The 23845-nt window shown below is 39.1% G+C and overlaps 1 protein-coding gene across 1 annotated transcript in view; it reads left to right on the top strand.

Annotated features, from left to right (window-relative positions):
- SIPA1L2 (signal induced proliferation associated 1 like 2) overlaps window positions 1–23845 on the top strand; it is a 94601-nt gene that overhangs the window by 11645 nt on the left and 59111 nt on the right. The window contains 2 exon segments of the mRNA XM_032214986.1: window positions 15103–16754; window positions 21277–21410. Coding sequence (XP_032070877.1) covers window positions 15299–16754; window positions 21277–21410 — 1590 coding nt within the window. The 5' untranslated portion in view covers window positions 15103–15298.

Below are 23845 nucleotides of genomic sequence, written 5' to 3'. Positions count from 1 at the left end.
CCCACCCCCTTCCAAGCCCCACAGTCCAGCGGATGGAGCAGCGAAGCCCCGGGGCTTCGCTACTGCTCCCCGCATTTTCTGCACGGGGATCCCTTGGAGAGGGGATTCCAGCCTGCCATCGCCAGCCACCGCTAGCCCTGCCGCTCTTCCCACCCCCTTCCAAGCCCCACAGTCCAGCGGATGGAGCAGCGAAGCCCCGGGGCTTCGCTACTGCTCCCCGCATTTTCTGCACGGGGATCCCTTGGAGAGGGGATTCCAGCCTGCCATCGCCAGCCACCGCTAGCCCTGCCGCTCTTCCCACCCCCTTCCAAGCCCCACAGTCCAGCGGATGGAGCAGCGAAGCCCCGGGGCTTCGCTACTGCTCCCCGCATTTTCTGCACGGGGATCCCTTGGAGAGGGGATTCCAGCCTGCCATCGCCAGCCACCGCTAGCCCTGCCGCTCTTCCCACCCCCTTCCAAGCCCTGTGGGAAGAGCGGCAGGGCTAGCGGTGGCTGGTGATGGCAGGCTGGAATCCCCTCTCCAAGGGATCCCCGTGCAGAAAATGCGGGGAGCAGTAGCGAAGCCCCGGGGCTTCGCTGCTCCATCCGCTGGACTGTGGGGCTTGGAAGGGGGTGGGAAGAGCGGCAGGGCTAGCGGTGGCTGGCGATGGCAGGCTGGTTCGCCTCCTCCTCCTCCAACAAGCAACAGCACTGCCGGATCCAGTTGTAGACTCGAGTATAAGCCGAGGCGGCTTTTTTCAGCCCAAAAAGTGGGCTGAAAAACTCGGCTTATACTCGAGTATATACGGTAGTTATATATGCACACACAAACATATGCATGCGCCTTTCCTTTCAGGTCTTAAATAAATATGGATTGCAGACAAAAATGTGTACAATGTGTACTTGGAACTGTAAATGACTTTGGTTTTAACAACCATCAAACTGCTTTTGTTAGATGTAAAGAGGTAGAATAACATTCTCCAACTGCTACAGCTTATGATAAACATATACAATTTGCAGCTGCTCAGCTGTTCCCACCTTCACAACAAATCAAATGAATGCAAAAAATGCACACGCCCAACAGTTAATGTTATTTTTAAATACAGCTGTAACCACTGGAGAAATCCCATGAATGCCTATAGTACTTATGTTATAGAGCTGGAATACGTTCAATATCAGCAGCAACATTTCAAGATTGGTACAACACATTTTCACATTAAACTAACCAAACTTATGGAGACCCCTTACTTTAGTGAATGATTTGCACATACTGTACTCTTAATTTGTTCCTATTTACTGGAATAACCATAAGTAAACCAGGAATAGATGCCTTATAACGGCATTTTCAGAGTCCTACAATGCAAACATTGCCTGATTTTGAATTTAGATAAATATCAATGCATAAAAAACAGGGGAAAGTCTTGCATTTGCCTCCACCATGGATGCCACTATTTATCATGCTCTTCAAGCCAGTGACTTGACTGATTATTCTTGATCTAAGAATCTTAATCAAGAAGAAAGCCTGATATATGAACCTGAAGTGTAAGAGAAGCAACTGTTAAATCCCCCACCCCCAGCTCTATGGCACTTTAGGGATCTATTTTCCCCTTCATACCCTCAAACAACTAGGAAAACAGAAAACCTAACCCCATCCAGAATTGGAGCCCAAAGCAGTTCAGGGCCATTTAACAGAAAAAACATGTGTCTAACACCCACACAAAATTCACCCAAGCAAATTCCTCATTTTGTTTACAATCCAAGAAGCTGCATGTACAAGTACTCCACTAACAAACCAAGATCTAATAGATTTATCAACCTGTACTAGATTTTTTTAAGTACGTATACAATTAATGCCTATATTGTTTTTATTCTTAATAGAACCTTACTGTGTTTTCCCCAAAATAAGACAGAGTCTTATTTCCTTTTGCCCCACAAAATATGGTCTTGGGCTTATTATAGGGGAGGGCTTATTATTTTCTGGGGCAGGTGAGAAGCGAGGCACGCCTTTTACCTTTCTAGCTTCATTGGTTCCTCACCATTGTGTTCAGGGAAGCTGCTGGTAAAAAAAAACCCTTCTCGCGAGTTCAGTCAAACTTCTTGAAGTGAGAAGGGGTTTTTTTTAACCAGGGGCTTCCCTGAACACAATGGCGAGGAACACAACGGACCTGGAAAGGTAAGAGGCGCACCTTGCGGCCCAACACCACGCACTTCGCCCCAATGGTAAAGGTAGCCTGCCTGGTTCCCTTCCCCGCCGTCCCTGTAGCGAGGGGTGGCAGATGGGGGGGGGGGGAAGCGAGGCGCAGCTCTTACCTTTCCAGGTCCATTGCGTTCCTCGCCCTTTCACCCACTGAATCCCCTTGTAAAAAAAACCTCATGAGTTCAACTCACGAGGTATTTTTTACAAGGGGCTTCAATGGGCGAAAGGGCAAGGAACAAAATGGACCTGGAAATGGACCTGGAGGTGCGCCTCGCGGCCCAACACCACCCACCTTGCCCCAATGGTAAAAGCAGGCTGCCTGATTCCCTTCCCCGCCGTCCCTGTAGCGAGGGATGGCAGGTGGGGGGGGAAGCGAGGCGCGCCTCTTACCTTTCCAGGTCCATTGCGTTCCTCGCCCTTTCACCCACTGAATCCCCTTGTAAAAAAAAACTCAGGAGTTCAACTCACGAGCTTTTTTTACAAGGGGCTTCAATGGCCGAAAGGGCAAGGGACACAATGGACCTGGAAAGATAAGAAGTACGCCTCGCGGCCCAACACCGCCCACCTTGCCCCAATGGTAAAGGCAGCCTGCCTGATTCCCTTCCCCACCATTTTTTGCCTTTGTAGAGCTGGGGTGGATGTGTCTTGTGTGTGACACATCTGGCCCATGGGCCACCAGTTTGACAGGGCAGAGTCACTGACAGTGAAATGGACAGCATATAAATAGATCTAGTGATAATTTAGAACAGATATTTTTCCATTTAGGCTGTTACAGTTTGCTAAGGTATAAGTAAGTTTTTTTAAAAGCTTACCAGGGAAGTCTAAAAGGTCCAAGGTAATAGATCCTCCATGATTTTCTTTCAAGGCAGAAGATTTTTATTCAAAATGGCCTAATGTATATTTGATAAGCTATTCCTTCAATTAGGCAAAGTAGGCAGGCAGCACCCAATCCAGCAACACATTTTTATGCAATAACTAGCTTGATTTGACTATACAAATTCTTTGGAGGCCACTATGGGTATGATATGCTTCGGCTGAAAGACATCTGATAACACCTCTTGACTTGATTTGCTTTGCCAAAGCTCAGAGGTCATACTATTTGAAATAATAGATTGACTTGAACCGCTTTGGGTAAGTACCTTGTTTCCCTGAAAATAAGACCTCCTCAGATAATAAGCCTAATCAGGCTTTGGAGCGCATGCACTACAAAAAAAACCTCCCCTGAAAATAAGCTCTCCCTGAAAATATTGCAACACAGCAGTAGCCATGAGGTGATCACACATACTGCCTCCTGCACCTCAAAAATAATAAGACCTCCCCCAAAATAAGGCCAAGTGTTTATTTTGGGGGGGTCAAAAGAAAATAAGACCCTGTCTTATTTTGGGGAAAACATGGTATTCAGCAAGTTCTGACCAGTTCTGAAGAACAGGTAGCGGAAATTTTGAGTAGTTCGGAGAACCGGTAAATGCCACCTTTGACTGGCCCCATCCACATCTATTCTCTGCCTCTCGAGTCCCAGCTGATTGGGAGGGAATGGGGATTTTGCAGTAACCTTCCCTTGCAACGCCCACCAAGTCATGCCACGCCCACAGAGCCAGTAGCAAAAAAAATTGAATCCCACCACTGGCAGTTAACCTCTTCTCTTAGCTGTGGTCAAAATGTTTCTAGGTGGAATACAGTAGCTTGAGGATTGCTCCTAGCTCTCACCAATATTATCTAGCCATAAAGACCTTGAACATGTTTGACCTTGCTGCGTAAGAGTGGTTTATATTACTTCCCTAATTTGGTGGTTGAATTTTTTTTTTTTAAATGCTAAATGAGTCAAGCTATCTAGCTAAGCATCTTCTCCATATTTACCTCAGCGTTATCTGTTTTATCTCCAGGTGCCTCTGCTGTGATTAGGTAAGTAGCTACTAGCAAAACAGCCTTTCCATGGTAGCACCTGGTTGTTGAATTACCTCTGTAGAGAAAAATAAATTTGTCAGTTCTCTTTGGTACCATGTAAAGTATTTTACAAGACTTCAACCAAGGTTTTTTCAAATGTTAAGTTTCAAACTGCACTTGTGTCTTTTGCACTACAGTCGGTTTTCCTTGGTTTTATTCGGTGGTACTGTGTCTGAATTTTATATATATATTGTTTAAATTGTAAATTGTTCTGACAGCTTTGGCCTAAAACTCGCTTATAGCACCTTTAAGAATAGAACTAATTCTCAAGAGTGCAGTCACTCTTTTTAGAGCAGTATAAATGGCTCAGTTAATACGTGGGAAAGGTGGCCTTCTAGAACTGCAATTCTATATACATTTACTGAGAAATAAGCCAGATTTCATTTAGTAACTAATTTTATGCCAGGACTTCCTTGTCAGTTAGAAAAACAATGAAGATACGTTATGCTTTTATTGTGACAATTTATGTCACCTCACCCTAGCCAACTGTGCTTAAACTTTGTTATCCCAAATCAGCTCTAAAATGCTGCCACCTATGGAATCAAGAGACACTTTGCCAGTAAATGCCCAACACATTTCTAATCCCAAGAATCTAGATAATGTTACCTACCAACCTTTGAGTGGAAGCCCTCCAGCCACTAAATGACGTTCAGACTTCAGATATCAGGAAACAATACTTTATTTAACGCTTTCCAATGAGCTCTGAAATATGTCTTTCAGGTTCAGTTGGGCTCAGAGCACTGGCTAATTTTGATGATCTTGTTTAGCAATTTGCCTAGTCCAGTGATGACGAACTTTTTCGGTAGCGAGTGCTGAAAAGGTCGTGTGGAAGTGTTGCATGTGCTCGTTGGGGTTATGCTCCGGAAAAGCCAAATTTCTAGGTTCCAGCATGCATGCGCACCTGACAATCAGCTGGTTGGTGCGCATGCACAGGCCGGTTTTCAGCACTGCCATGTGCGTGAAGGGATTGTGATCTGAAAAAGCAGAACTTCCGGGTTCTAGCAAGCATGTGTACCTAACAATCAGCTAGTTGGTGTGCATGCACAGACTGGTTTTCGGCACTGCCGCATGCACAAAAGACAGCTGATTGTCGTGTGCACATGCGTGCCAGAAACCCAGAAGACAAAAAAGCAAGGCTGCACATGCTGGGCAACATGGCTTTGCATGCTACTTTGGCCACACATGCCATAGGTTTGCCATCACGGGTCTAGTCCATCAGCCTATAAACTATCCAATTCATGTCTATAATCCAATTGATTACCCTCACTTTGACCATCTAGGAATCTTGCAATTGTATTTACCTTCTTCCTTGCATGTCCATTTTTTCTTGGGAATAAATTGGTTACACATACTTGTTACTGAGATTTGTTGGAATTTGTCTTTTTCATCAAAGAGCTGTCACAATTGCTAATTACAGCTAATCACATTTCGTGCGCTGAGAGTTATTTCTGATAGATGGGTGGCTATATATATTTGTTTAACAAACAGATTTTATCAATCAATAAACTTTCCCATTGCCACATCATGCCAAGCCAATCCTGTTTTATCAGAAATGTACTCTGAACTTGCTGACCGTTTTGAAAAAGAGACAAATATGTGGCAGAGTAGCTGTGTAAATGTGACTTTAGTAAGCTTTTTTTTTCCATTCCTTCTCGTGGGAACAGCTTTGAGATGTTGTAGAAAGATTTTTTTAAAACTAAGTTCTATTGGGAAAGTCAAATGTATTTTCCCCCTGTTGATATGAGAGAGGGTGAGCTTTAAATATAAATTGACTTGGATATTCTGTCTTGTCTTGCTTCCTTTAAGCTTAACTCTTTTCATTTGTATATTGCATGGAAATATAAGCATGGATGCAGTGGCTCAGTGGTTAAGATGCTGAACTTGTTGATCAGAAGGTTGGCAGTTCGGTGGTTCGAATCACTAGTGCCGTGTAACGGAGTGAGCTCCCATTACTCGTCCCAGCTTCTGCCAACCTAGCAGTTTGAACGCACATAAAAATGCAGGTAGAAAAATAGGGACCATCTTTGGTGGGAAGGTAACAGTGTGCCTTCCCACTGTGCACCTTCGGCATTGAGTCATGCCAGCCACATGACCACGGAGACGTCTTTGGACAGCGCTGGCTCTTTGGCTTTGAAATGGAGATGAGCATCACCCCCTAGAGTTAGGAACGACTGACACATAAGTGCCACGGGAACCTTTACCTTTACTTATAAGCATGGAAAATGAGACCTCTGAGAAAGAATCCTGATTAGCTCTATAAATAGGTTTTAACTGTAATGTACACTTATTGAACACTGGCTTATTTCTCAAAACAGCATCATAAACTAGGATCCAATTTGAGATGGTCACCAGGAGGTTTAGGCTTCTAAACTTTCATACTTGTGCTGGAGCCCATCTTCAGGGAACTTCTCTCTAGAATGTGTGAATGAGAGAAAGGGACATTCCCCAAGGATGTGCTCCAGTAGAGTCCGAAAGTTTTGAAGACTAAATCTCTTGTCCCTGTGACCGACTCAAATTTGAGCCTGCAACATTATTCTGGGACACATATATTTGCCTTCATCATAACCTAGTTTGTTCTTTAGAAAGAAACAAGCCATATAGCATTTTTTGTCAATTAGCAGAATTCTTACCAATCAAGATATCAACTACTGAAAATACCTATCGTATAAGATGCACAATTTTCCCTCAAAAAAGAGACTGAAAATCTGGGTGCTTATACATTGAATACAGCATTTTTTTTGCCGCCCTTTCACCAAAATGGCGTACATAGCTTTCAGAGAGCTCCTGGGGGTGGGGAGGGCAGAAATGAGCAAAAAATGGGCTGTTTTTTCTCAATTTTGCCCCCCACAGCCCCCAGGAGTACTCATAAGCTTCCTAATGCTCTTTTTTGAAAAAAAAAAAAAAAACGGCCTATTTTTTGCTCGTTTTTGCTCCCACCCCCCAGAAACACTCTACAAGCCTCCTAAGGGCTATTCATGCCCTTTTTTTGAAGAAAAAAAACGGGCCCATTTTTACGAGGTTTGCAGTGTGCAAAACCTTTTTTTTAAATTTGCCTCTTCAAAACCTTGGTGCCTTTTATACTCCAGTGCGTCTTAGACTCTGAAAAATACGGTATTTATTTGTCTATCTCATTCTTTCCCTGTCTCTCCTAGCACGATAGAAAACAAAGCACTTTTCTGTTTTCATTGCTACACAGAGTGTTGGCAGTTGAATTTCCAGCTTGGAAACAAAAAACCAAAAAAACAACAACAACCCCAAAACCCTGTAGTTAAGAGAATATGAAATTGTATTTGCAGGATGCTTGCTGTATGAACGGAAGATAAGTTTCCTTTACAAAGATCATCTCATTATGCTAAATATGTTATTGACTAAATCAGTTTTAGCCTAGTTTAGAGAAACTGGCTGAAAAATAATTATATTAGTTTGAAGTGGAAGCTTGTAAATTTTAGAAACTTGACCTCACAAGCAAATGTTGGCCAATGTTTAGCAAATAGTTCTCCAAAAAATAGAAAATGTTCAAATATTTTTTTAAAAAATGCATTCATTGATTTTATGCACACTATTTATTTATTTATTTGCTGGGGCATTGGCAGTATGATGATTGAAATATGGAGATGGCTAAAAGTTCCTTTTAATCTGGAACATTTCTTCCTCTGTATTTACTCCTTCCACTTTCTGATGTATAGTTTGGTACAGCGTTCATGTGTATAGTATAGAGCAGAGCAGTGATGGCTAATCTTTTTGTCATTGCGTGCCCACACCCATAAGGCAATGCGTGTGTGACACCCCTCCATGCTCCCCTGCTCCCATGCATGCACATGCGACCCCCCCCACCCCATTTTGGGCCTATCAGGCCTCGCAGCCTCCTGGGACAAAAAATGGGCTGTGGTGGGAGGGCGCATCTCCCCCTGCACTCCCCCCATGCATGCACACGACCCCCTGCTCCCCATGCATGCATGGCAGAGACCCAGCTGGCCGATGGGAGGCACACATGCATGCGTGGTAGAGGGGAGCTGGGGTGTTGGCTCGCGTGCCCGCAGAGAGGGCTTTGAGTGCCACAGGTTTGCCATAACGGGTATAGAGTCATGCTGCCCAAACTTTATCTTCATTTTTTTCTCTACTAGGCTAAGGATATCATTGGTAGATATACCTCTTTCAAAATTAGCTTTCTATTTCTTTTTTATTAAAGTGTTTTTTCAACCAACTAATTGTGTTCTGTTTTATAATGGATGTCTTTGCGTCCATTCTTTTTTAGTTTCAGAAAAAAATGTCACAAAGATTTACTTTTAGATTTGACTTGGCATCTTTTAGATATATCCTCAGTTGCCCTCTCCACTCTTCACTTTATTTGTACTTTCTTGAGCCATCTGGGCTTTCTTTGAAACACAATACTGCAATGTTATTGGGCACCAGCTCTGTCCTGATAGCTTTAATTGTAAACATATTAGAGATGGGAATTATTTAGGTTCCTGAGGAGTCATTCTAACCAATCCCTCTTCTATAAAAAGACAATATCTTCTCATTAAATATTAATTTGAGCAACCAGTGGTACAATAAGGCTCATTGTTCTTGCAGAAAAGCTCCATTTTATTTAGCTGAGTGCTACAGCACTTCAAAAGTAGTAGTCAAAATTCCAAATAATTACAGAAAAGGTTTTCAGATTAAAGTAACAGCAGCTTCTGTTTTTTTTCTTTTCCAAAAACCCACTATATCCTAGCTACAAACAGAGATCTCTGAATATGAAAAGCATATTTAAAAGTGAAGATTTAAAGTTGAACATTGGTTGAATGAAATACTTGCTTACAGAAAATGACACCCTTTTAGGACTTAAAAAGAAGGGACAGCCATCTTCAGAAGTAACACAAGATAAAGTCTAGATTATAGATTTTAGCTTGGGTTATAATAGTAGGACTATTATTTGGAGAAAATGTTTGCTTTAGTTGTGCACTTGCTATAGGTACAAATAAGAATGAGAATTTGCTCTACCTTATTATATGAGTATTATATGAAAGTCTTGATTGACTACTACTACCCAATATGACTTGAGACAATTTAGAGGGTCTTATCTGGTAGTAATTACTGTATATTAAATATTGTAACTTGTAACCCAAGAGGAGAATATGATAAAGGGTATGAATTAGCAAATGAAATAGAAGAAAAAATAAGTTGTGTCCGTGAAACTAAGAGAAAAGGAAAAGTTGTAATAGATCTGAATAAAAGTGGTCAGATCTTATGAAACGGAGCTGGTATGCAGAGAGATGAAGGCTTCATTATGAATGAAAGAGTTGGCTTATGTTAGAAAATATGGATTGGTCTAACCCAGGTTGCTGCAAGGACTAGATTCGCAACACTAGAAACAGAGGTACAGAAACCAGTCTGGACCATTACATAGACATGCATAGACATGTAGTAGGAAGCTTTCAGATGTAACACAGAGGAGATGTAGAAATTAAATTTTGATTATATACAGCTTGTCTCTTATACTCTGCATATGTCAGATTTCTTCTTGAACAACTTTTCTAATTATTTCATTAAAACATTTCATTTCATGAAGGCCTATGAGGATTACATACTTCCATACATACTGATTACATACAGAGGGAAGCCTAATAATGGCTGTTCTAGGTATAGATTAAAGTATAAGTTTATTAACATCAGGCTGAAGCTGGCAAAAACAAAGGTATAGAATCTAAGGCCAGACAAAGCCATTATGCAAATACTGTGCAGATATTCTTCAACATTCAAAGTTAAGAAACGGGTGGCAAAAAGTCATAAAAGTAAAAGAACTGACACATAAATATGGTTGGATTCATAGCCATTATGAATGTTAGTAGCTGATTTTCATTCTAACAGAAATGTCTGCATCTGCAATAAAAGCTATATATATTTTGAAACTTGACTCTTTTAACTCATGAGAATATGTTTGTATTCCTAAAGAGAGCTTTATTGCTATGCCCAGTTAGTAATGGTTGCATGTTATGCTCTAGTGAGTGGTGATAATGGAAAAAACAGATATGTGTTTTGGGAACCTTGTGAATAAATATGAAGGAGAAAAATATTCAGTTAAGGGCATAAATGAATGCAATGAAAAAACAAAGAAATGATTGGGCCATATGAAAGGTCTAGACAGAAAATTTCTGTAGGTTTTGAATAAGTCTATTATGTAGATGCATATAGCGAAATAATGAATATAAATCTAGATGCATGATTGATTTATGCATGAAAGATTGAGAACATGGTTGAGGGATACAAGAGTGATTAATGTAGGACAGACTATTTTATACTAGTGTTAAGAGGATTTTGGAGGAAAGGACATGGAAGAAAAGGAAAGAAAGGGAAAAAGTATATAGTTAAGTAGGCACAAGTTACAGATGAGGCAGATAAAGGATATATTCTTCTAACAGAATAACTGAAAAATGGATTTAAAGTAAATGTGGAAGCTGTTTGAAAAGAAATAATGTAATTTACAGAATTGTGAAGAGTTATATTAATGGGGGAAGTATGCTGAATATATTGCCTCTCAGTATCTCCTCCCACTATCTAGGAGTAGCCATGACTCCAGGATGTCACAGATCTGGCATCTCAGAGTCAATACCATCCCATCAAGAGACAGCACTGGAAATGCCAAATAATCCTAATGAACAAATAGTGGCACTGTCTTTCTTCTGTTCAATTTCAGCTTATTTTATCCTATCCAGACCTGACAACTTCCAGACACTGGGCCAAGATTTTCACTTTTTTTCCAGTGTAGCTCATAGTAACCATGTACAGTTGGTGTCACTAGTGTATTAATAGTGCCATGCCCCAAACTAAGGGAAGACCTTTCCTTCCAGTTGACAGAAAGCAGGGAGGAAGGTCCAAAGCATGAGCCGTCCACAAAAGAGAAACTGCTTAGCTGATCTGTCTCCTTACCATGCCTGAAATTGCTCACTGGAGGAGGAGCAGAACCATCCACTGAGCAGTGTTTCCATTCTCTGGTCTAAATAGAGATCAGAATGGTCAAATATATTGAAAATTGTTGTGAGATCTAAGAGAACCAGGAGGGATCACTATCGCCATCCAGGTCTCAACACAGATCTTCCATAAGAGTGATCAGAGTCATTTCCAAGTTTGAATCCAGTCTGAGTTAAGTCTATGTATGGTAGCTGAATACTAATCGGAGTCTTAGTAAATTTCAAGAAGGTAAGGCTATAGATAGGGTAATAGCTGGCAAAAACAGATGGATCAAAGACAGCCTCTTGAAGAAAGAGCACCCATAGTCTCTTCCAAAGACTCCTGTTACTGCTGATCACTACCTCCTACAGAAAGGTGATTGCCAGCTCCCAGGTCCAATCCGCCATATTCCTATCAGATATCTTAATGATTTTTTGATTTGATTTTGATTTTATTAATATTTGTAGGCCGCCCTTTTCCCTGAGGGGACTCAGGGCGGCTCACATAAAATCGGGAAGGGGAATACAGACATTAAGATAAGACATATAATAAAATAGTAGACAACATACATTCATCATTCGGGAGGGGAACTATCCTTGTCCCCAGGCCTGACGGGCGAGCCAGTTCTTCAAGGCTGTGCGGAAGGCCTGGACGGTGGCGAGGGTGCGAATCTCTACGGGGAGCTCGTTCCAAAGGGTCGGGGCTACTACTGAGAAGGCCCTCCTCCTTGTAGTTGCCAGCCGGCACTGGCTGGCCGATGGTATACGGAGGAGGCCCAATCTATGCGATCTTATTGGTCGCAGGGATGTAATTGGCAGAAGGCAGTCTCTCAAGTATCCAGATCCACTGCCATGTAGGGCTTTATGGGTGACTAATAGCACCTTGAAGCGCATCCGGAGATCGACAGGTAGCCAGCGCAGCTCGCGGAGGATAGGTGTTATGCGGGTGAACCGAGGTGCACCTACAATCACTCGCGCGGCTGCATTCTGTACTAGCTGAAGTCACCGGATGCTCTTCAAGGGCAGCCCCATGTAGAGCACGTTGCAGTATTCCAGCCTAGAGGTCACAAGGGCCCGGGTGACTGTTGTGAGAGCCTCCCGATTCAGGTAGGGTCGCAACTGGCGCACCAGGCGAACCTGGGCGAATGCCCCCCTGGTCACAGCCATTAAATGGTGGTCAAACGATAGCTGTGAATCCAGGAGGACTCCCAAGTTGCGAACCCTCTCTGAGGGGTGTAAAATTTGACCCCCCAGCCTGAGTGATGGAATATTGGTCGAATCTCTGGGAGGGAAACACAACAGCCACTCGGTCTTTTCTGGGTTGAGCACGAGCTTGTTAACCCTCATCCAGTCCATAACAGCTTCGAGGCCGCGGTTCATCACGTCTGCCGCTTCATTGAGTTGGCACGGGGCGGACAGATACAGTTGAGTATCGTCCGCATATTGATGGTATCTAATCCCGTGCCTGCGAATGATCTCACCCAGCGGTTTCATGTAGATGTTAAATAGTAGGGGGGATAAGACCGAGCCCTGAGGCACCCCATAAGTTAGGGGCCTAGGGGACGATCTCTGCCCCCCCACTAACACCGACTGCGACCTGTCCGAGAGGTAGGAGGAGAACCACCGCAACACGGCGCCTCCCACTCCCACCTCCCGCAGTCGTCGCAGAAGGATACCATGGTCGATGGTATCGAAAGCCGCTGAGAGGTCGAGGAGAACCAGGATGGAGGAATGTCCTCCATCTCTGGCCCTCCAGAGATCATCGGTCAATGCGACCAAAGCGGTTTCTGTGCTGTAACCGGGTCTGAAGCCTGACTGGAAGGGGTCTAGATAGTTTGCTTCCTCCAAGGACCGCTGGAGCTGGAAGGCCACCACCTTCTCAACAACCTTCCCCAAAAAAAAAAAAAAAAAAAAAAAAAAAAAAAAAAAAATGAGCAGAGAAGATGATGGATCAAGTCCATAAGTGGCAGGGAACAGTCAGGACAGCTCTCTATCTACTTTCTCGGAGTCCATGGACTATTAAAACAGCATGTGCTATGGGGGGAAGGTGTTGTGGCCTGCCAGCGGCCAGCAGAGCTGGCATCAGAGTTGGACAGTGAGGAGGTTGGGGAGGAACATGTCCTGGACACTGGAAAAGGCTTGGATGAGGGATCTGCGTCGGAGGCAGAGTTGGGGCCAAGACCATCTGGTAGTTCTCAGCTGCCTTCGGAGCAAGACAGCAGTGAGGCAGAGGAACAGCTGGAGCCTGCTCCCAGTGTGTGCATGCGCAGAACTTTCAGAAGAAAAGAACAGCTAAGAAATTATGGTCAACTTGGGAGTAAAGCTGCAGGGTGGATAGTGAATGGCCAGTCCCATAAGAAATAAACGAGGAATAAAAGCGGAGTGGGCTTTTGCAGAAAACAATTCGTTCTTTTGTTAGTTAATTTCAGGAGTGTGAAGATCTGTCTGTGAATCTCAGAGACTCTGTGCCAAGTCTTTCCTTGCACAGGAGTGCATTTGGAAAATATTTACATGGCAGCTTTCCAAGCTAGATAAGGTCTTTGGTCATAACTTCACATTTGAAAGACTGTTTACCAGGCCTTTGCTGAATGTGAATGAGAGGAATTCACATTCGTTTAATAAAAGGAGCTTTCTCAGGGCTAGGAATCTGATTCATACTTTTTGGGGAAGCCTAGGTCAGAACTGAAGGAGAGTTCAAATGATTGTCTTGTTTATGATCTGATTAAATCATAATTTGTCAGACTCTGATGACTGAACACTCATTGGATTGCATCATTTCTGCAAAATAAAGTCATATGTCTGATACTGCTCATTCATGTTTAAAGAGGTGTCAGAGTTCCAGATCAGTTTTGTATATTTAATATGCTGTTAACATTTTCTATTGTGGGCGTGAGTATCAGTAAAAATCTTCTCTGCTTTACTAAATATTAGTAGAGCATTATTTTGACCCATGGATTTTATAATCTTTAAAAGAAAATATGGACCATTTCTTAATTATTTATGTTTGCAAATGTCAGAACCTTTATATGTATTAGGATCTTCAGTTTTGACAGTCTGTTTCTTGGTAATTTAATCAGATCTATCAGTGGAATCACTTTTTGCATAAAATTAACAAGTTATTCCAATTCTTAGATCAGATCCCTCTGGTGATTTACATGGCTTCCATAAATGTGCAGAAAATATTTTAATCAAAATTGATTCAGAAGTGATTCTTCAGTTCAGACATTCAAATTAAATTAGATATCCCACCGGTATTAAAGATTATAATCAGATTTGACTGGTTTGCACATTTCTACTTTCTACTTTCTCCTTAAGTTATATAACATACATTTTTTTTAAAAAAATGCAAATAAATCTGCTACCATTATTAATACATAATTTGATTCAAGTTGTAATGTAATATTGCCTGGTCTGAGATATTTTTAGAAATGTAAGCATGACAATAAGCTGTATTCAAATTTCTGTAATGGATGTTTTAAAAGGTGGAGGTTCTTGTGATCAGAAAAGCTAGTGCTAGCCAATAATTTAACATTGCAGTGAAGATTGGTAGGAACAGATTGCCAACATTCATTCTCTGGGGATTCAGTGGCAGAATTATTTTACTTTCATTGTTCTAACTTTAACTAGGTAATTTGCAATCAAGATAAAGTACAATAATTATATAGTATATTATAAACAATGTGAATATAACAAACTGTAAATATTAAATATTCATTTTAAAGTTATTAAATATTAAATCTAATATTGAAGGCTCTAGAATCAATCTCTGTAGAGAAGCCACGCGTTTACAACTTTACAATAGTTGTATCATAGGAGAGGAGCCTCTACAGAGATCAGGAGATAGTTGGATATTCAAAATTGCCTCACTAGTTTTATGAAACTGCCTATTTACACCTAGCAATAATAGAACATACTGGATTTAATTTAATTATTTACAGTTACTTACATTTATTTATTTATTTACATTTTAGATGGTATATTTTAAATATGTTTTCACATTCATTTCAAAATATATCTTAATTTATTTTCTTTCTTTTTTAATGTGGACAGGTACATGGAGTGAATCAACTCCAGATTAATTCTTGATCAAAATATATGAAGAATGAGAAATGAATTATACAAGACTATCACCTGAAACAGTGACAGGATCAAATTTTAGATATATTCTTATTTTATTTATAATGGAAATGTTACAACAACACCACTGGTCTTGAAGATAAAACATAACATTCCATTTTCTTTGGATATGAGTGATAACAAATCTTCACAAGAAGAAAAGTACAGGCCTAGCAGAGGTTCCTCAAAATACAGGGAATCTGTAAGAATAATGCAATCGGATGATTACTTTGCCAGGAAATTTAAGGCTTTGAATGGTAATATGGGTCCTCCTATATCTCTAAATACCAGCAACAAAAGTGAAAATAGTAACTCAGCCAATGGTACTCCTGCTGTGCCTAAAATGGGAGTCCGAGCCAGAGTATCTGAATGGCCACCTAAGAAAGAGTGTGTCAAGGAACTACCCAATGCTACCTGGGAAGACAGGCCTCAAAGTGAGAGTGGTGGATTAGTAAATGGGGATCAGAATGAAGGACAGCAAAAGGAACAGCTTGATTTGGAATTTGCAGGAGCCAAGTATGGACTAGGAGACATTTTTATCCATTCTCCACATAGGGGACTTCATCCTATAAGACAAAGAAGTAATAGTGATGTTACAATCAGTGACATTGACACTGAGGATGTTCTGGACCAGAATGCTGTGAACCCAAATACAGGAGCAGCTCTTCATCGGGAATATGGAAGTACGTCATCAATTGACAGACAAGGCTTGTGTGGAGAGAACTTTTTTGCAATGCTTCGTGGCTATACAGTAGAGAATGTTGAGCATAAAATACATGCACCGTTTGGACTTCCTGAATTTTTCCACTGTGACGCCACAATTTCTCCAAGTCTCCATGCGGCAACCCAGATTTCAAGAGGAGAGTTTGTCAGAATTTCTGGACTGGACTATATGGATAGCACCTTGCTTATTGGTAGAGATCAGGAAAAATCTTTCAAATGGAGATTAAAATCAGAGTCAGTAGAAACATCTCTTTTTAAAAAACTCAGAACTGCTAAAAGCGAACATGAAGCACTAAAATTCGTGGCTGAATTAGAGGAAAGTAGACTTGAAAAGAATGTCCATCCTTGGAATTGTCAGAAGTGTTTTGCCCACTACGATGTTCAGAGTATTCTTTTTAACATAAATGAAGCAATGGCTACTAAAATTAATGTGGGCAAAAGAAAGAATATAACCACCGGGGCGTCGGCTGCATCACAAACTTCAATGGCAGCAAGCCAGATTGGGAGCTGTGAATCTCCTTTGGGAAGTAAAGAGGATCTAAATTCAAAGGAAAATTTGGATGCTGATGAAGGCGATGGGAAGAGTAATGACTTAGTACTGAATTGTCCTTATTTCAGGAATGAAACTGGCGGGGAAGGAGATAGGAGGATCGCACTCTCTAGAGCAAATTCGGCATCTTTTTCTTCAGGAGATAATTGTTCTTTTGAATCTTCCCTAAGTTCACATTGCACCAATGCAGGTGTTTCTGTCTTAGAAGTACCAAGGGAAAATCAACCAATCCACAGAGAGAAAGTAAAGCGTTATGTCATAGAACACATTGATCTTGGTGCCTATTATTACAGGAAGTTCTTCTATGGAAAAGGTGAGTGATTGTCCTTAGCATCTTTCACTTTCAAGGTGTTAAGGCTTGGATTTTATGTTGCTTTTTAAATAAGTTACTGAAAATGCCTATTCCTTTGTTGGAATTGTAGATCTCTGTCTAGTTTTGTCCTTTATGAGTTTACAGAAAACCATAATTAGAATTAGCTTTAAAAACCAAATATGACATCAACAATGTTGTTTAGACTGTAAGCAATACTGTTTCAAAGAACATTGATGTATCTTGACTTCCTTTGTAAAATTCAGGAATTTAAAAAATTCTGTGATCTCCTCAGTTAGTCTTTTTAGGGCTAAACATGCTTAGTTCCTTCTTAATTGTGGTGTCAGAACCCTTGGCAAAATAATTGAAGTAGTTTAAACAATTTAGGAAAAAAAATATACCTAAATTATTGGGTCTTTTTCTGGCAATTTTATGCTGGTGTATAATATTTAATTTCTGATCAATTAAAAATTCCAGAATCTCTTCATATATACTGTTGCCAAATTAGTTAGTTCTGTTGATGAGCATTGCTGGAACGTAGTTCTGAAACCCATATAATGGCAGGGCTCTTTTAATTAATTTGCTAATCTAATGGCTACAGTCTTACTCTGCAACATGCAAATAGACAATACATATATTGTGTCTCTGTATTTCCACAATCCACTAACAAAGTTTACCAGTTTAAAAAATTAGATAAGGGTAATGAAGATTTGCTCTTGATCCATTTGTGGTGATTTTCAGCAGTTACTGCATTGTTTCCAAATAATTAAACAATTTTTCCTAGAATTTTCCAGATTTTGAGTACTAGATTTTAGTCTGATTCGTCTTTCTCCCTTGATTAAAGATAGAGGTTGTCCTTTGACCTCTTTCCTGCATCTGGTATTTCAGCTGTTCTCCATGAAGCAAAATGCCTGGTTGAAATAAAGTAGCCTGTCTTGATGCTTTTATTAGGGCAGTGAAGTAGAATGCTTTCCATTTTGCTGCCTTGAATTGAATTGCTTCTATGATTAGGCTTGCTGTAACTCTGTGAAATGAAGTAGTGCCACTTTGCAAAAGCCAATTTACTATGTTTTGATCATTTTCAAATTGCAATGGTACCCCTTCAACCTGCTGTTCACAGTTACTAGCAGAACACAAGGCTCTTGTTGGAGAAGATGAAGCCAAGTAATTTTGCTTTTTCCTTGTTACCTGGTAGTATTTTATAATTTTGCTGAGCACCTATTATATTAATCTTTTTCTTTTTTATTTGAACATATTTACTGTATTTTTTCAGAGTATAAGACGCACCGGAATAAAAGACGCACCAAGGTTTTGAAGAGACATTTTTTTAAAAAAGTAGGTAGGTAGATAGAGGGATAGAGAGGGACAGAAATACAGTAGGTAGGTAGGGAGAGGGAGTGAGTAGTTAGGTAGGTAGGTAGATAAAGGGAAAGAGAGAGAGAGAAATAGAGAGAGAGAAATACAGTAGGTAGGGGGAGAGAAAGTGTAGGTAGGTAGATAGGTAGAAGAATAGAGAGAGAAATAGAAAGAGATAGAGAAATGCCGTACATAGGTAGGTAGGGAGAGAGAGAGTAGGTAGGTTGGTAGGTAGAGGGATAGAGAGAGAGGGGGGGAGAAAGAGTGAAATACAGTAGATAAGTACGGAGAGAGACAGTAGGTCAGTAGGTAGGTAGATAGAGGGGGGAGAGAGAAATACAGTAGGTAGGTAGGTAGGGAAAGGAATAGAGAGAGAGAAATAGAAAGAGATAGAGAAATACAGTAGATTGGTAGGGAGAGAGAGAGAGTGTAGGTAGGTTGGTAGGTAGAGGGATAGAGAGAAATAGATATATATATATATACACACAGTAAATAATAGGGGGAGAGAGAGAGTGTAGGTAGGTAGGTAGGTAGATGTTTCCAGGTGTATTTATCCATGTGCTGGAGAAGGAAATCGCTGGAGCACCTAAGACTTTGTTTCTGCTGGCACAGCACTTGATCAATGTAATTCTCATCAATCAGTTAAAGAGCTTTCCAAAAGGAAAAAAAAACCTTTTTGCACTCTGCAAAACTCTCCAAAATGGCCCATTTTTCACCAAAATGGGCCCGGTTTTTTTTTCAAATAAAAGGCACGAATAGCCTTGGGGGGAGGCTTGCAGAGTGCTCCTGGGAGGAAACAAAAAGTAGCACAAAATGGCCCATTTTTTGCAAAAACGGGCCCGTTTTTTGTCAAAAATATTGCGTGCATAGCCTTATGGAGGCTTATAGAGTGCTGATGGGGGCTGGGGGGGGGCAAAAAAGACCAACGTTTTGCTAATTTCTGCCCTTCCCAGCCCCTAAGAACTCTCTGAAAGCTTCAATAAGGGTATGCACAGCCATTTTGGTGAAGGGGACAGGGCTTTGGGAGACAAAAAATGCTGTATTCGATGTATGAGATGCACCCAGATTTTCAGCCTCTTTTTTGAGGAAAAAGGTGCGTCTTATACTCCAAAAATATGGTAAATTGGTCCATTTTGTTTATATTAAGAACTTTCTGAGCTTTAGCTTTCAATCTTAATTTTTCCATCCACCCACCCACCCATCCATCCATCCATCCATCCATCCAATTTCTTAACTCCTCATCTCACCTAAGTGATGATTAACCTGTCACTCCTTCCATAATAATATGTGTCCTGTTTTATTATAATTCTGAGATCATTGCAAGCTTTTGGAACAGTGAAATTTCTTCTTTTTCTTGACATTGTCTTGTTTGGGGGCCATACGTTTGGTATTTCTTTTCAATTTATATTAGATATTCATAGATATATAAAACATGCACCCTATTTTTAAAGTTTAATTTCTTAAAATATTTTACCTTATGTCCTATGTTGAATGTATGACTAGAAACATTATGAAATCAATGAGGATTTTTTTTAAGGATGAGAACATGCTTAGATTTGAGAGAATGATAGAGTTAAGAGAAATTGATTCTGTTTCTTTCCTACATATCTATGTTAATGGGTTGAATGGGTAACTGAGGGAGAGGTCCTGGAGAGAACAATTATATTTTAGTGCACTCATATCAAACTTTGAATCAGTGGGTTCCCGTTTTATATAGTCTTGGAATTTGGAAGTCAAAGCCCTGTTGAATCATAATACTAAATGGATTTTTATAAATTGGCATAATTTTCATTAGCCTTATATAATGAGAAGAATTATTCCTAGAATAAATTCCATTACAATTAAGTTTACCAAGCTTACAAAAGAGATGCTGTATTTATTTATGTTAGTCATTAAACAGATTTGTATGGCTGCCTGTCTTAATTAATATAAATCACCTAATGTAATTTAATGTGATTAATAAAAGGACAAAAACAAACAAAAGAAAAATCAATAAAAATAATTGAATTCCCCTTAAACATTTTTTCTAGCAGAATAAGATTGGTACATATATTACTGGCTTTTCTAATGCCCTATCCACACTGGTCTGTGAGGAGAAAAACATATCTTCAAATGTTCCTTTGAAAGATCACCAGTTTGACATCGGGGTCCCAAAAACCATAAAAATAGGCCAAAATGTTGATTCTCCCAAGTAAATTTCTTTATTGTTCCATACCTTTAGACAGAATCTTGCTAAAATGAAACATTATACTGTCTACATCAATCATATATTCTGAAAAATCATTATTGGGGGGGGGGGGATTGTCTTCATCCTTTTTTTCTCACACAAACTATCCAAATTGAGCCGCTTCCCTCCCTCCTGGGAAGCCAAACTACTACATGCCCAACATCACCAAATTTAGAAGTGAGAAACTACAGATTTAGTTACAAAGTAACAAACTCGTGATCCTAAACATATAGTGCCATGGTTCTAATTGTTCCCCAACATGGTGACTTTTTGGGTTTTTAAGCTACAGCTCCTATCATGCTCAGCCATCTAGTCATTGATTAAATCACGTTAGGAGTTTACATTGGGAGACTACTAAGTGATGCTGTGTATCCTACTGTCAATAATTACCCTGCTTTGAATGATGTTGATAAGCAAATTGTTAATCATGAAGCATACTTGATAAATTAATACACTTGCATTAAGTGTATTAATGAAGAATACAGGTAAAAATCCATTTTATATATTGTAAATACAATCCCAAAAGCACATTCTAATAGTATTGGCTTCTTGTGGATAATTAATTCTTATGCTGCTGAAATTAATGACATTTACAATATGTTTACATGTATTGAATTTTGCCTATTGTGAATTGAAAAGCATTTTTTTCTTTTTAAAAATAGAATACAAGTTTAACTGATTTTAGAATAATTTAGATTATTGGGCTATCTAAATTAAGAATATCAGGAAATACTGCGATCTTTGTTTAATCAGTATTTAGCTGAAAATAGTATTGTGTAGATATTCTCACTTGAATGTTTAAAAGTTGTTATAAAAATAAAATCGGTATAAGTAATAGAAACGCATAAGGAAGTATACTCTAATATCAACCAGTGATTTTCATATGTAAAGAGGAATCTGACTAATGTTTCATTATTATTTTACCCTATTTATATATTACAGAGCATCAAAACTACTTTGGAACAGATGAACATTTAGGACCTGTAGCAGTCAGCATTCGAAGGGAGAAGTTTGAAGAAGGAAAAGAAAAAGAAGGTTTACAATTCAACCATCGTATAGTGTTCAGAACAAGTGAGGTAGGCTTTCCACACTGCTTCTGAATTGAGATGTAAAAGAGAAACAGATATTTATAGAACTTTTTATTACGTATTTACTTTATATTCCTTCATGTGGACTGTATGGTTCCACATGTATATAACTGGATGAATTAAGTTGTCTTTATTTTGTCTTTCTGCACATTAGTTCCCAAGGATGGTTGAAAATACTTATCTATGTATACACATAATGTTCTATTAACATGCCTTCATGCTTATTTCATAGATTAATTAGAGTGAAACCCTCATTTGAAAAAGATGCCAGTCCAGGGTTATTTATTAAATAATGTTTAACTGTCAAAAGTTCTGAGGATTCTTGCTTGGTATTTTAGTGTAAAGTTACCATTTATGTTTGCTGCATATTGTTTTATATTTTGTATTTTTGTATTTTCAGCAGATGGGTAATATATATTTATTACATATGTACACACACACACACACACACACACACAATTAAGTATGACGCAGGTCTTTTCTTTCAAACAATTTAGCCAGCCCCTTAACATTATGAGTAATCTTTTCTTCTCAGGCTTCTGATCATAAATGTAGATAATGGACTCTTATCTGCCCACACTTTGGAGATACCTATAGAAGGCAGGATATGGAGAACTGCTGTCAGTTCTCATGAACAACTCAGTGAAAACAATTTGGGCAAATGAACTTTAATTAATTAACTTTCAAACAAACTTATCTGATACACATTATTTGAATATTTTAGAATGAAGAGACATATGTACATATATGTATTTCCATGTGAGGGTGCCCTTAACAATATATTTCATGCTTTCATCCATTTTATGTAGCATCACATCCATTTTCATTGCACAGTTTAGTAAGCAAGACAACAATGGCCTTGTTCATTCTAATCCTTGTCGTGCATTTGCTCCTTTTAATACCAATCTTCTGTATTCAGCTTTTATCATTATCTTTTATCTTCTCAATTCAAATAAAATTGAATAGTTTATATAGTGTTGTGTGTCAGAAATGTTTGTATCATATCGGGTTTCCATACTTTAGTGGAATGATAGTTATACTTTATAATGCAATCTTATATGTCTGCATGTATATTTACTGATATTAATAGCATTTATTTGGACTTTTCCCACAATAGTATGTTTAAATATTTTGGGAATAAATTCATAGTTGGAGTGTAATGATTCTTACTTATTAGAACCTAGCAATTCTTAATTCAGAAATTCATTTCTTTCTCAGTTTTAGCAATTAAGGGAAAGAACTGTAGGGAATAGTTAACATTTTCCAAAGACAAACAGATGGAGAAAATAGAATCAGAAATATGCAGAAGCTAAGTATAACTGTAAAGAGGATTATAGAACTATAAACAGACTTGGAAAGAGCATTTGGAAGAAGAAATGACTTGGAAAAAATTAAGAGAGGGAAGTAAATGAAGGATGCCAATTTCTATTTTTAAATACAATGTTATTGAATATCAATTTATTTGTGAAGTTTAAAAATAGAAGTAGGCATTTTATTAAAATTAAAAGGAAGGAAATTTAAAGTACCATTTTTCTTAAACTGTATGCATTTCAAAAAAATAAGATTTACTTTTGAAATGTGGCTGTTGATAACCAGCAAATTAATTTTTGTAAAAAAAAAAGTTTTATTCACAGACCTAGAAAATTTCAGATTTATTATAAGCCTCATTAAGAGCCTTTGTAAAATATAATGTAAGATGCTCAGAATTATGCTGGCTATCACACAGAGGTATATTTCTAGGAAAACATCAGAAAAGTGTAATGAAATGCAGATGTTTGAGACTAACTGACTTTAAAATATTTATAAAATCAAGGTTGGCAACCTTAGACCTTGCAGGGAGTTATATTTCATTTCGAAAACTTAGTAGCAGTATTGGTGAACTGGCCAACTTCTAAGCTGAGTGTGGTTGTTTATTCTATTCTTTCCAATTGCTCCTGTTTTAGTTATCAGAATGGAGCTTTCTTGTGCCAGCCCCACTTATCCATCTTTATCATAACTACTCTCCTAACAGACCATTCTTAGAAGTGAGGCATAATTCTCCCAAAGCTCTACTTGGTATGGAAATTTGAACATAAATTTGCTCTTTTCTTCCAATGTTAGAATTCAAGAATCATGTATTGAAGCTAAATGCAGAGAGATTCAGACCTCATAAAAGGATTTAATTTTGGTCATTATACAAATAATAGTTAAACTATACAGTTCCTTGTCTTGAACATAAAACATTGGTTTAGATGACCTGGGAAAATCCATGAGGATACCAATGCTCATACCTGTTTAAAACTACCTGAATGAAAATAGCACAGCTTAACTACTAGCTTCTAGGAAGGTTTACTGTCTTCTTGTATATGTCTGAACTTATTGAATGAATCTACTTGACTATTCTCTATCACAAAATATTGTGAATTAACAACACTTCTTATGTT

Source organism: Thamnophis elegans, chromosome 4, assembly GCF_009769535.1.
Source record: "Thamnophis elegans isolate rThaEle1 chromosome 4, rThaEle1.pri, whole genome shotgun sequence".
NCBI lineage: Eukaryota > Metazoa > Chordata > Lepidosauria > Squamata > Colubridae > Thamnophis > Thamnophis elegans.
The sequence above is the reverse complement of the archived record's forward strand: the minus strand, read 5'-3'. Positions and strand labels throughout refer to the sequence as shown.